The sequence below is a fragment of the Typopeltis vanoorti genome, chromosome 5 (assembly GCF_054136105.1).
Source record: "Typopeltis vanoorti isolate ZY-2024b chromosome 5, IOZ_Tvanoo_1.0, whole genome shotgun sequence".
NCBI classification, from domain to species: Eukaryota; Metazoa; Arthropoda; class Arachnida; order Uropygi; family Thelyphonidae; genus Typopeltis; species Typopeltis vanoorti.
This window is the reverse complement of record NC_143553.1, coordinates 140,992,336-141,004,658: the sequence shown is the minus strand read 5'-3', so window position 1 is coordinate 141,004,658 and position 12,323 is coordinate 140,992,336. Positions and strand designations below refer to the sequence as shown.

The 12,323-nt window shown below is 33.9% G+C and overlaps 1 protein-coding gene across 1 annotated transcript in view; it reads left to right on the top strand.

The window, feature by feature from the left end:
* The window catches only part of LOC150106881 (14-3-3 protein zeta-like), a 93,605-nt gene extending 85,609 nt beyond the window's left edge, over nt 1-7,996 (top strand). Inside the window, exon 6 of the mRNA XM_090392789.1 lies at nt 6,646-7,996. Coding sequence (XP_090248915.1) covers nt 6,646-6,705 — 60 coding nt within the window. The 3' untranslated portion in view covers nt 6,706-7,996. The remainder of the gene's footprint in view (nt 1-6,645) is intronic.
* Nucleotides 7,997-12,323: the final 4,327 nt, after the last annotated feature.

Here is a 12,323-nt window from a genome sequence, read left to right as displayed (position 1 = left end):
TGTTTTTGCTTATTTTCTCTTGTACATTAGCTGTTTCAGCTTTTAGATATTTATGCAAAGTCCCACTTTGTTTCTGAATATCGCATTCTCTGATTATTGTTTGTGATATTCTGCACCCGAGTTTTTTTTCTTTTATCAGACATATTGGAATGTTAAAGTTATTTTAAAAACCAAATCCTAATAACTGTATCGAAATCACTGCACAACTGTATTCATGTATTTTGATTCTATTTCTTTAATTGGTTTACTCTTAACCAATTATCTCATTATAATTGTTTGGTCTCATTGGTTAATTGAGATTTATCCTCAGGTCAAGGTCAACTCATGGCCAACAACGGAGTCAGAAATAAATGCAGGATAGGTGTTCTGCTGTTGTCACGTTGTCTGATATTAACACTGATGTTAAACGCAACATATTACTATATTATTTTAAATGATTATGATTTTTAAAAAAATATACTTATGGTACAATGAAGTTTTATTATGTAAAAATTTAACAACATCCTAAAGTCTGGTTTCAACAGAGAATAAGTATGTGATTTTTTTTTCGTATAGTTTAGGCCAATTTTGCCACCCCGTACAAATTCAGGTGTTGCATTGCCGGTATAGCTGGCCTTGATATCAAGTTTAATGTCACATTCTCTGATCTGTGTAGATGAATAAAACTTGTCTTTTTTTTTTTACAAAGTCATTTCTCTGTATGAGTTCCATATACTTCATATAATTGCAATGTTTTGAATAATTTTTCCTCTTGCCACCAAATGAAACTCAAGATCCTTGTTACAGGGAATTTCAACAATGTAAAACTTTGCTGACAACTTCTGTTTGGCCTGAATCCAGCTTCAGCAATGTCTGGACTTCTCAAGAAAGCTTGTATCAATCTTGCCTGGAATACTTAGCAGGAGAACTATGTATGAGGGTGGTCTGAAAAGTTCTCAGCCTCGACTATAGATGGCAACATTATTGGCAGGATTGTATTTTATTTATTTTTTTATTTTTTTCTCCCTCTGAGTTGGTACATCTGTCATAAGCATCCATGTGAAATTGCAAGTCATTCTATCAAGTAGTTTGTTTTATACAGCTGCCTGAAGCAAATGTGTTGTCTGTATCCCTTGAAATGGATAAAATTGAGTATCGTGCGGTTATAAAATTCTTTGTAAAATAAGGTTTACTGCCAAAAAAAATTCATTCGAAGTTAATAAAAGTTTGTGGATGCTATTCTCCTTCGTTTTCGACAATTAAGAAATGGTCTACTGGGTTTAAACGTAGCCATGTACCAGCCTTGAAAATGATCCACGTGAAGGAAGTCCGAAAAGTTTAACAACACCAGAAATCATTGGTCAAGTGCGCGATATGATATTGGATGACTAGCTAGTCAAAGTGCGTGAAATTGCTGAGACTATAGGCATTTCAAAAGAACATGTAGTTTGCATGAAGAATTGCAAAAAAAGCTATGAAAAAGCTTTGCGCGAGATGGGTGCTGTGCTTGCTCACAGCAAATCAAAAATGTACTCACATGAAAATCTCTGAACAATGAGATTGTTAAAACTTGGAGCATCAACAGCAGTCAAAACAGTGGACAGAAGCCGGTTGTTCAGTGCCAAAGAAGACAAAATTGGTCCCATCAGCAGGAAAAGTCATGGAATCTTGTTTTGGGATGCTAAAGGCATTTTATTTATTAATTATCTTGAAAAGGGTAAAACAATAATGGGGAATATTATTCCAATCTTTAAACCAGACTAGAAAAAAAAATTCGTGAGAAAAAATCCGGTTTGCAGAAGAAAAAAAATCTTCTTTCATCAGGAAAATTAAGGGATCTGCACTATGAATTGTTGGAACATCCACTCTATTTCCCAGATTTCGCTCCCTCGGATTTCTATCTCTTCCTCACTGGTCAGTGTCTTTCTTCGAATCAAGAAGTGATTGCAGCTGTAGCGGGGTTTCACAGATCTTACTGAGAGCCACTTCAGGGACGGGATAATTGTCCTGGAGCATCGCTGCAATAAATGTATTAGTCTTAAGGGAGATTATTTTGAAATTATAAATTCGTTTTTTCGTTGTTAGGCCAAGAACTTATCAGACTATCCTCGTAATTCTTGCATATCAGTTTTTTTTCTCATTTTTAAAGGCATACTATGACAGTTCTTATTGTCATCTATTTAGCCTTTTTCAGATTATAGAAATTACTCTATGTCCGGATTTTTTTTTTTCAGACTGAAGAACATTTATCACCTTCGTCGTACTTATATTTCATATTCTTGTTATTTTTTTTTTTATAGTGAGCTCACAAATTACCTGTAAACTGCTTGATTTCTTTTTAAAAACTTTCGTACATATTTTTATTCTTTTAGTATAATACTCATTTTTATCTTGTTGAAATCTAAATTCTGATCACTTTCTATTTCAAATCTCCTTTTCTAAACTATTTTGAAAATACTGCTATCAACATTACTTTATTTATTGTTGGTTTTCTCTGGGTAAATTTATGGGTGTCATATCTTTGTTGTGTGTGTGTGTGTGTACCATGTTTAGAGAGGAAATTCGGTAAATACTTGCTATTATTATTATTAGCATTTCTCTTTTCTCCAAATTTTCCCAGAACACTTATGCCTGCAACTTGTTTTCCAACAAGACCCACCTTTTTCTTTATTGGCTGCCATTTTTATGACTCATTCAACTTATTTCAACCTTCCATAAAACCATGGGCATAAATGTCTTCTCATTATTCAGTTTTCCCACGTCACTGTTTAGTTGCCTGTCACTGAAATTCAGTGTTAACTGCTATTGTTTGAATATAATCTTATTTAGAGGTATCTTGTGTTTTAGACTTTGTGTTGGTAACACCAGTTAATATTGATAGGCATATTTCTGTAGTTCCTCTCCATTGATGCTTCTAAACTTTCATCTGTACCTTCAATTCTTTGGAGTTTAAGATTGTTCTGTAACTGACTTTTCAATCTTTTCCTTGGTTTCCTGACAAAAAAGCAAAACCCTTGTTTAACATGTTCACTTGGTTCCATTATCTTTGTGGTTTAAGCCAATACAGAACAGCTTGATCATCTGATTTCCTAGTTGGTATACAAAGCTGTTTAACATGTGTTAAGGAAATTAGAATTTGTTTACAACTCATTTTGTTCACTGTAACATGAGCATTCAGGGGGAGAACAAAATAATTGTTTACAACGTTCAAAATATTAACACAAGAAAAATCAAATAACAAGAGTCATACTTTCACTTACGATTCATGTTTCAGGTTTCCTGCTCACTCAGCTGTGACTAAGACGTGAAAGTTGCGACTTATCCTAGCGTTAATATTTTGAATGTTGTAACCAATTTTTATGCTCTCTCCTTGAATGATACTCATGTTACAGTGAGTGAAATATATAGGAGTTGTAAATGAATTCTAATTTCCTTTTTATGTGTTAAACTGTTTTTAAATGCATCATCATGAATAAGTGAAGATTGAACATTGGTCAGAAACACTGGTCCATTTTCCAACTTTCTTTACAGGCTGTGTGGAGATCTCATTCAGATGATCTTGCTTTTGACTTTAAAGCATTTGCTATTCTAGATGCCTGTCGTAATTACTTTGAAAAATTAAATGAGTTAACTAGTGGAATCTGGAATTCTGACTTATGAGAAATGATCATATGGAGAAAAAGATTGTAGTAGCTAGACTGCACTGTTTCTGAAAGCTTCATCGGTGTGCAAATTATTATCGAAGAACTTTACTTTGGATTGTTCCAGACAAAATCTAACAAGCATACTTCAGAAGTATCTAAGAAATATTAGAGATAAACCAAGGGAAAAGCAAGCTGGTTCAAGACAAATAGTTAGCAGGACCAGGTTGTACATTCTCGTGCATCATGTTATTTCTTTAACTTATTAATATAATGAGAATGGGGATTCTTTTCACTTTAATTATAACTAAAATATCAAAATGAGTGGCTAGCTAATTAAGAAAATTAGTAAATAAGGAACATAAACATTTAACTGTAACAAAAAAGAATTGCATTACAATGGGAAATAAATGATTTTAAAAATCCTCAGCAAATCTTGATTGCTTTCAAATGAAATTGTTAAAACCAACTATAGTCTAGAGCAGTGGTTCTCAACCTTTAACATTGGGGGGGTTCTGAAAAGTAAGGTAACGTTGTTTTTCCTTAATGATAAAGGAATGAGAAAAAAACATGGTGGACAGTTAGACGTTCAAAATAACGTTCAAAAAAGACATTGTAGTGTGGTGCTACTGTTGCCTCGCAGTTAATTCCAGTTGCAACATGGTGGCTACTATGCAAGTATAGTCCAAAACAAGCATCATTGAAGTTATTCCTTTTTTGCAAGCCAAGGGGGCTTCACCAAGTCACATTCACCATTAACTGGCTGCAGTGTATGGCAAAAAGGTGATTTCAAAGATAGATTTTTGGTGCACTGAATTTAAAGTGGGCCGTAGTGACATTGAAGATCGACATTGTGCAGGCAAGACAGAAGGCAACATGCAGTAAAGGCATCCATCGTTCTTGAGGCCTAACAAGTGATGAACTTGAGTAAGTCCACTGTTCACAATGTCCTTGGCTTTGAAAGATGTGCTCCCACTGGGTGTCCCAAAAAATGTGCTTCAGAGAAGCACAAGGCAGCTTGCATGGGGGGGGGGGGGGGGGTTGCAGAATCTGTTATGATGCAGTGACAGATGAATTTCTTGCTTGCCTTGGCACATGAGACAAAACTTGGGTTCATCACTTTACCTCAGCGAGCAAACAAGACTCCATGACCTGGAAACATCCACAATCTCTAGTGTGCTAAAAAATTCAAAACTGTGCCCACTGTTTGAAAAGTCACGGCCATGGTGTTCTGGGATTGCTAGGGCTTTCTGTTGGTGGACTTTTTTGCTGAAGTGAGAAACAATTAATGCAGAGCTTTACTGTTCAACATTGGACAGATTGAAAGCCAACATTCGATGCAAATGACCAGAACTCCTGACAAGAAGCATGGTTGCACTGTAATTGTTCGGAAACTCTAGCACAATCCCTCTCCCAGCCCAGACTTCCATTTGTTTGGCCCACTCAAGATACACATCTTTGGAAGGCATTTCACTACAGATGAGGAAGTTCATTGGGCAGTGAATGTTAGTTGCAAAAAAATAATAAAAAAATCTGCATAAAAAGAAAGAAAAAAAGCTCTAATAAACAGGATGATCAAAATTAAAGTGTCCCTTAATTTAAGGCCTTGTGGAGCATTACCCAGTGATCCGAATGCTAGAAACGTTGCAGGAATGCATCATGCAGAAGTATGAGGGAGTGGTTCCAAAAGTCATCACCAGGGGACAATGTAGGGTGACCCAATTGTAAATGTAATTCTTCTCTGTGTGTAAGGAGAAAAGCAACACTAGCATAAAGAACACATTTTATTCACCTCCATTATGCATTTATGGGCTGTACTATTCAATGTGCTGTCCTTCCCAGTATGCCACTAACTACATCCTTTCGCACAGCGTATTCAATGGCAGAACACAGCTGATGTTGCACACAAGCTGTATTATACTGTCCTTCAGCGATGGCAAGTTAACATTGCAAGCATTTAAGTAGTGCAGCTTCGAACAAAGCACGTTGGGGCAAGGTTAGTGCCATCACTGTGGACAGTATTAACAACCAGAACGAAGGGAAAAATCCTGTGTCCATTTTTTTAAACCCTCCTGGCACATGCTGAGTTATAATATGCAAATTCCATGTATTTGCTGTTTCCAATCGCCCTGGTGGTATATTTTGGAACTTTTCCTCAGATATTGCTTCCACATGACAATATATTTCTACAGTTTTGCAACATTTAGATCAGTGGATTGTGCTCCACAAGGCCTTAAACAGAGATAGTTTAATTATGATCGCCCTGTATATTACCAAGATAGTTTTTTATTAGACTTCATACCTTATACATTGTCATCATAATTTGAGTCATCTCTAAATAAATGTGAGATGAACATTTTAGCTTAACTGAATTCTTTAAAAAAAAAAAAAAAAAATCCTTTTTATAATGAATTGATATGGTTTTCTCATGAAACAATATTGGGCTCTATATTTTCTACTCTACAACAGAAATTACTGGTGAACGCATGCATTTGATAAAAATATGCTGTTGAATCAACCAATCAAAGATAAATGAGAAATTGAACAGATGGCATCACTGATCATTAAATAAATATAAATAAATAAAAAGCAGCATGATGTAATCATTCAAGAATATATCTATAGCTTATCTGAAAATAGAATGGGAGATAAATTTAGTGAGCAATGTCAAAACACCTAAAGACATTCACAATAAGATAAGAATAGGATGTGAACTCTTAAGCATTTGCTGTTATAAATGCACCACCATCTGTGAGCATAGTTGGAATAGTAATGAAAACAATTGGTGTTAACTAATATTCAAGTGTTTTGGACAAAGAGGATAGACTATGTGAAAACGAATGAGAATCATTATTCTTTGTTTAGTCATATTTTGACTTACAATCCCCTTTTTATAATTATATACCATTATATATTATTATATATACTTGTGGTATTTAAATATGACTATGTTAAGTTCCAAGTATAGTTCTACCTGTTTAAAAAATGAATATCTTGTTACTTATCATTCAAATCTTTCTTTTAGCTTTGGACATCTGACACACAAGGAGATGGAGATGAACAACAAGAAGGTGGTGATAATTGATGCTACCCTGTGCATTCCTCATTTCAGCTGCATCCCCAGCCTCAGAACTAAGCCTTCATTGTTATAAATCGCACCACCATCTGTGAGCATAGTCCAAGTAGTAATGGAAACCAATAGTTAACACTGATTCTCCAGTGGTTTGTCCAAGCTGACTGATTTCTTTTTCCCCCTCTTTTTTTTTTTTTTTTTTTTTTTTTTTTTTTTTTTTTTTTTTTTTTTTTTAATTTGAAAAGTCCGTTATTTGTGATCTGTGTGTAATTTTTAATAGACCATCAACACATGTTTCTGTAAGCAGGCATGCTTGAAACTGCTGTGGAGATTCCAGGCTGTTTGTGTACTAGGTACATCAGTGCTGACTTGTAACATCTAATAATATTCAGCAATCTCGTTTTGTGATCTTAAATCTTTTTCCAAGGTTAGGTAGTGCAGGTTTATCAAGCTGGTTTCTTAACAGCAGTCGGAAATGTAGCAAACCATAGAACAGATGAACTACTCTATAGCTGTAGTTGTGAAAAACCAGTGTTATGCCAAATTTTTACTTTGAACTGCCTTTTCTTTTTTTTTTTTCTTTTTTTTGTTCAGTCGTTCTATGTAATGTACATGGTGGTAGCTAAGTTATTTGACTTTTTAAATAAATGATTTGATAGACCAAAAATGGTCTTGTTCTTCCATTGTTATTTTAGTTTCAAATTGCTAACTACTACCATTATAAAAGCAGTTTCTAGTTGTGACTTGTAACATGTTAATTTTATAATCTTTTTTAAAAAAAAAAAAAATAGCCATTCTATTTGGGAAAACTTTTGGGGTAATACAGTATGCAGTTGGGTTCAGTAGGTTGTGTGAATGTGGATTATTGTGGGGATAGTTATTACAGAAATAATTCTAATTTTCTTTTTCATTGGACTCTTCATATACTGTCAAGATAATCTGATGTTTGAAGCCTAGGAACTTTATATTTCAGATGAAATAAACAAATAATATAAAGTTTTTAGATCTTAAATGATCAAATTTTGCACCGTAAGTGTTCTAGCATTTGCTATATTATGTAGAACTACTTAATGTATTCAGACTTTTAAACAGTAATCCATTTTCACAAATCTGCTGTTGGAAAGTTAAATCATCCACTTTGTTGGTGGCATTTTGACATTTGTAGAAATTTCCATACTCATTTCAATGTTGCCATCAGCATTTTGTGCATGCCTGTTTTATAATTTGCTATAAATAACAAACCTGTGTAGAAAATTAAAAAAAAAAAAAATTAATAATAATAAAATGATTGTCAAGTACGAGATATTCTTGGAATTCTAGTATTTATTACTGATCTTCATTGCTGCAGGAAATAAATAGAATATAGAATATGTATTTCTTAATGTTGCTACTGGTGGGTATTAAGGTGATCTTTACATTCCTTTATTTCATTTCCCTCCTCAACATTTCAGCATGTTTTATGGAGATAAGAATTCATTTCCAGTTAGTACAATATATATATATACATATATACGTGCAAGAACACCAGTTCTAATTGAACATTGGGAAATATTTAATGTTTCGCATTGTCTTGCATATATTACAAGGTTTGTCACGATTATAGAATTTAGAATTGGTTTTTTGAATTTCCATATTCAAATATGATCAAAATTAGCATAAACACTGATGTGCTACAAGATTTCTTATTTAGTGGTTTTGCAGTTATAAAAAAATGCTGATTCTGCAGACTACATTATAACTAACAATTTAAAACAAAAGAATATACTCAAGCTTTTACATGCAAGTTTTCTGTCTGTATGTAATTATTCCAGTTCTGGTTGGTGTCCATCAAAATTTCAGGTCAAACAAAATTCTTTTTGGCCTGCAGTATAAAATGCACTAAAAGTGTTAGATTTGATTTTTTTTTTTAATTATCTTACTCTTGTAGTAATAACATCAGTGTAATGATTACTTGGTCTTATGAACTAAAAGATTTTAATTGTATACATAAGTTATACATGGCATAAAGAAATTTGATATTTAGTATTTTAAAAATGGCTGAATTTACAATGTGCCATAATGGGAGAGGTGGGAGGTTTCCTTCCCTTCATTTAAGATTTAAAAATAAGATTGATTATAGCTAATAGAAACTTAAGTAATAAGCTTCCAGCAGTCTATAAAATTTTCTATTATACCATGGAAAGCTGGTTATACAGCATACTGAATTTTTTAAAATGAATGTTGGAATTCTGTTAATCTTTGTGAATAGTTGACTGTTACTGTAATGACTAAAGAAAGTAAGTGGCAAGTTTGCTGTAGTGAATTTCCTTTTGAATAGCATTGTTGCAATTGGGATTCAGCTTGACTTTTTTTAGTAATGTGCTTTAATATTTTTGGAATTAGAATGGAAGGGATGATTAGAAAGGGATAGACAGGAGAGAATGTTGGGGGGGGGGGGGGCTACTTTAGAGAGTGTGACTAGAGCTAGTATGTAGATGAACTGACTGTAATGATTTGAGAAGCAACATAAATTATGGTGAGGGAGATGTTGAATACTGTTAGATGCTAGGAGATAGACAATGCTTGCCTAGATATGATGGTGGAGAATTGAGAAGGGTGTTGATGGTGGTAGCTGGAATGGGTAGGGATACCCATTTGAGTATGTGGATGTTTGGGATGAGTTTGATGGGAGGAAGGAATTATATGCTGAGGATGTGGGCTGTGTTTAAATGAGTACAGGAGTGGGTTAGCGTTTACAGAAGTTACTGGTTAATGAAAATTGTGGATATTAGATCAGGGAGTTATGAAGGCTGTTGACAGGGAGGCATGAAAGTATGAGTATATGGTGAAATGGGAAGTCAAGAGTTATAGCATTGGTTATTGCAGTCCAGCCTCAGATAATAGATATGTTGGAAACGTTGTTGACTGGAATTTAAGTTAATGGATGTAGTGTTTTTAGAGAAGACAGAAATTACGCACAAAAAAAAGGGTTGTATTATAGTTTGCCCACCGATTAGAGGTCCCTCGACACTTCTGCGCATGTCAGAAAAAGGAGAATCCATTCCGATAATAGGCAAATCAGTCTGTCTTCTGGGATGTGTTTGTTTATTATTACAGGTCAGAAAATTTAGCTTTTCTTTTACGAACATTGTAGTTTTTTAAAGTGTAACTATTTTGCTCGTATAACAGTTGGGAAAATGTACATAGAGTATTAACAAAATTAAAAACGGTATGGCATAAAACAAAAATCTAACTAAGTTTATTTTTAAGAAAGTTTTCTATAAAATAAAAATAATTATACAGAAAAACAAATTTTTTCAAATGAACTTAGATATTCTAAACTTAGTTGAGAGAACTGAGACACTTTAATGTCCTAAACCGATTAATTATTTATGACTTGTGACTTTTAACAAACCCATGCAAAAAAAGGTTGGAAAAAAATACCATTATCAAATCCTTTTAATCTTCATAGTCATCTGAATCGGTGTCCAAATCGCTATCACTTTCACTTAAACTGATCACCAAAGGTTCGCATAATTCTTCGATAATTCCGTCTCTGTCCCAATACATATTTTCCAGTGAGGTGACATAAAAGCAATATTTTCCCCAGTTTTGAACTGTAATACTTTCAATCGCCTATTCTGAAAGCTTAAAAAAGTTTCGACATGTCAATATCTCCAGTTATGTTGCGATGGCAAATGAAACTTTTCACTTCTGCCCAAACATACTCAATAGCATTAATATCGCAATGATATGGTGGTAGCCTCAAAGCTAGAAATCCATGCTCTTTGAGCATCGTGTCGAATTTAAATAGTTTAGTTGTGGGCGAGTTTCTTTTGACGAAATTAAGTAATTCAATTTTTCGCATATCTGGGGAGTGAGAAATGTTATTTGCAGAGAGCCAATCCATAAGAACTTGCTTCTTATTAGACCAATTTGGAACTTTGTTTAATCGAACAGAGTGATATGAAGCGTTATCAATTATAACAACAGCATTTTTAGGAAGGTTTGGAATCAGTTTTTCTTCTGCCCACTTTTCGAAGATCGTAGAATTCATTTGCCTATGGTAATTGGCTTTGTATAGTAAGTTTGAATTCGGTAAAAAACCAATTTCTCCACCCGCACACAAAATTATGTGTGCCGCGAGGCATTTCCGGTTTGTAGCACTCCACATTCTTCTTTAGACTGCCAACATTTTCCATAAGTTAAATTACTATCAATCCAAGTTTCATCTAGATACACAATCGGTCTTTTCTTCTCCCTGAAACGTCTTATTGCTTTCAAATACTGCGATCTAGATAAAACAATGTCATTTCGCTCCATGATAAATTTCCTTTTATTCAGGGAATTTTTAAAACAAAATCTGATTTCATGAAGTATTTTCCTTAAAGTTTCTCTTTTCCAAGGAGAATTAATTTTTTCTTTAAGCACAGGAATCAATTTTGGAACGGTTGGCACTCTTTTCTCGACCACGTAAAATTCGTGAATAGTTCTTATAACGTCTACATCAAAATCATTCAAAGCTACGGTTTCGATGAGATTTAAATTTTTGGGCTTACCTTCACCTTTTGATTCCCTACGAATTCTTTTAATAGTCAACCCCGATACACCCGCCATTGCACTTGCACGTTTTATGACTTGAGAAAGAGGAACAAAGAGAAGACTCTTTTTTGCAGAATGTCAGCACATTATTCAATATTCTTTCGCAAGAGCCACTGAAACGTTTAACAACAGAACTTGTTGACTGTACTGGATCCATCATGCAAATGAATAATAATAAAAAAAATAATGCAAAAAAGCCACAACAAAAATCAGGCTAGAAAGCACGTGATTTTGCATGTTGGCGACCAATTCGTACGTCCTTCATTTCTTTCTCCCCTTCAGCATGAATCGACTATTCTTGGCAAAATGCCAAGGAGAGATCTACAAACGGTAGGCGAACTATACCGATGATAGTGAGTTGTGTCCATGTAGGTCTGTGGAAGTAGAGTGTAAAAATGAGTGTTTAGTGTGGAATAAGTGTTACTAGAGAGAGATGATAAATTGGAGTGTTGCAGACCTAGGAATAATGAGCAAAATGAAGAAGAAATGTATGTATATGTATGGGCAAAACAAAGTTCTGTTTTAGGACCACTCTTTGTTTGGTAATATATTTCAGGTGGTCTACAAGCTGATATTCTGCTGTTTGCCATGATCCTAAGCTAGGAAAACTCCAGGAGGTGTTTATAATAATAAGTAAAAATAAAAATAGTGGTTGCTATAGAAAGTGCACTGTTAAACACATAATGACATTATTCCTTTTTGTAAATTAAGTTAGTGGGAAAGTAACATAATGTAATGCTCAGTCCACAAGGGAGAAAATTAACACCAGCTATCTTTGTTTTCACGGCTTACATTGAATAAATAGCTAGATATTTGTGAATAATTTTTCTGTAAAGATTTTAAAGATTTTATATCTGCTATGGGATGAAAACGATTCATCCCATAGCAGAATTTGTCAAATCAAAACCAAAAATGAAATATTCTCCCGTTTGTATGTGAGAAATGTCTGCCACATTCTTAGTTCTTCTTTCAGATAAGTCTGGAAAACAATTATTAAGTATACATACTTTAAAAAGTAAAAAGTATACATACTTTTTTTCTGAAAGATG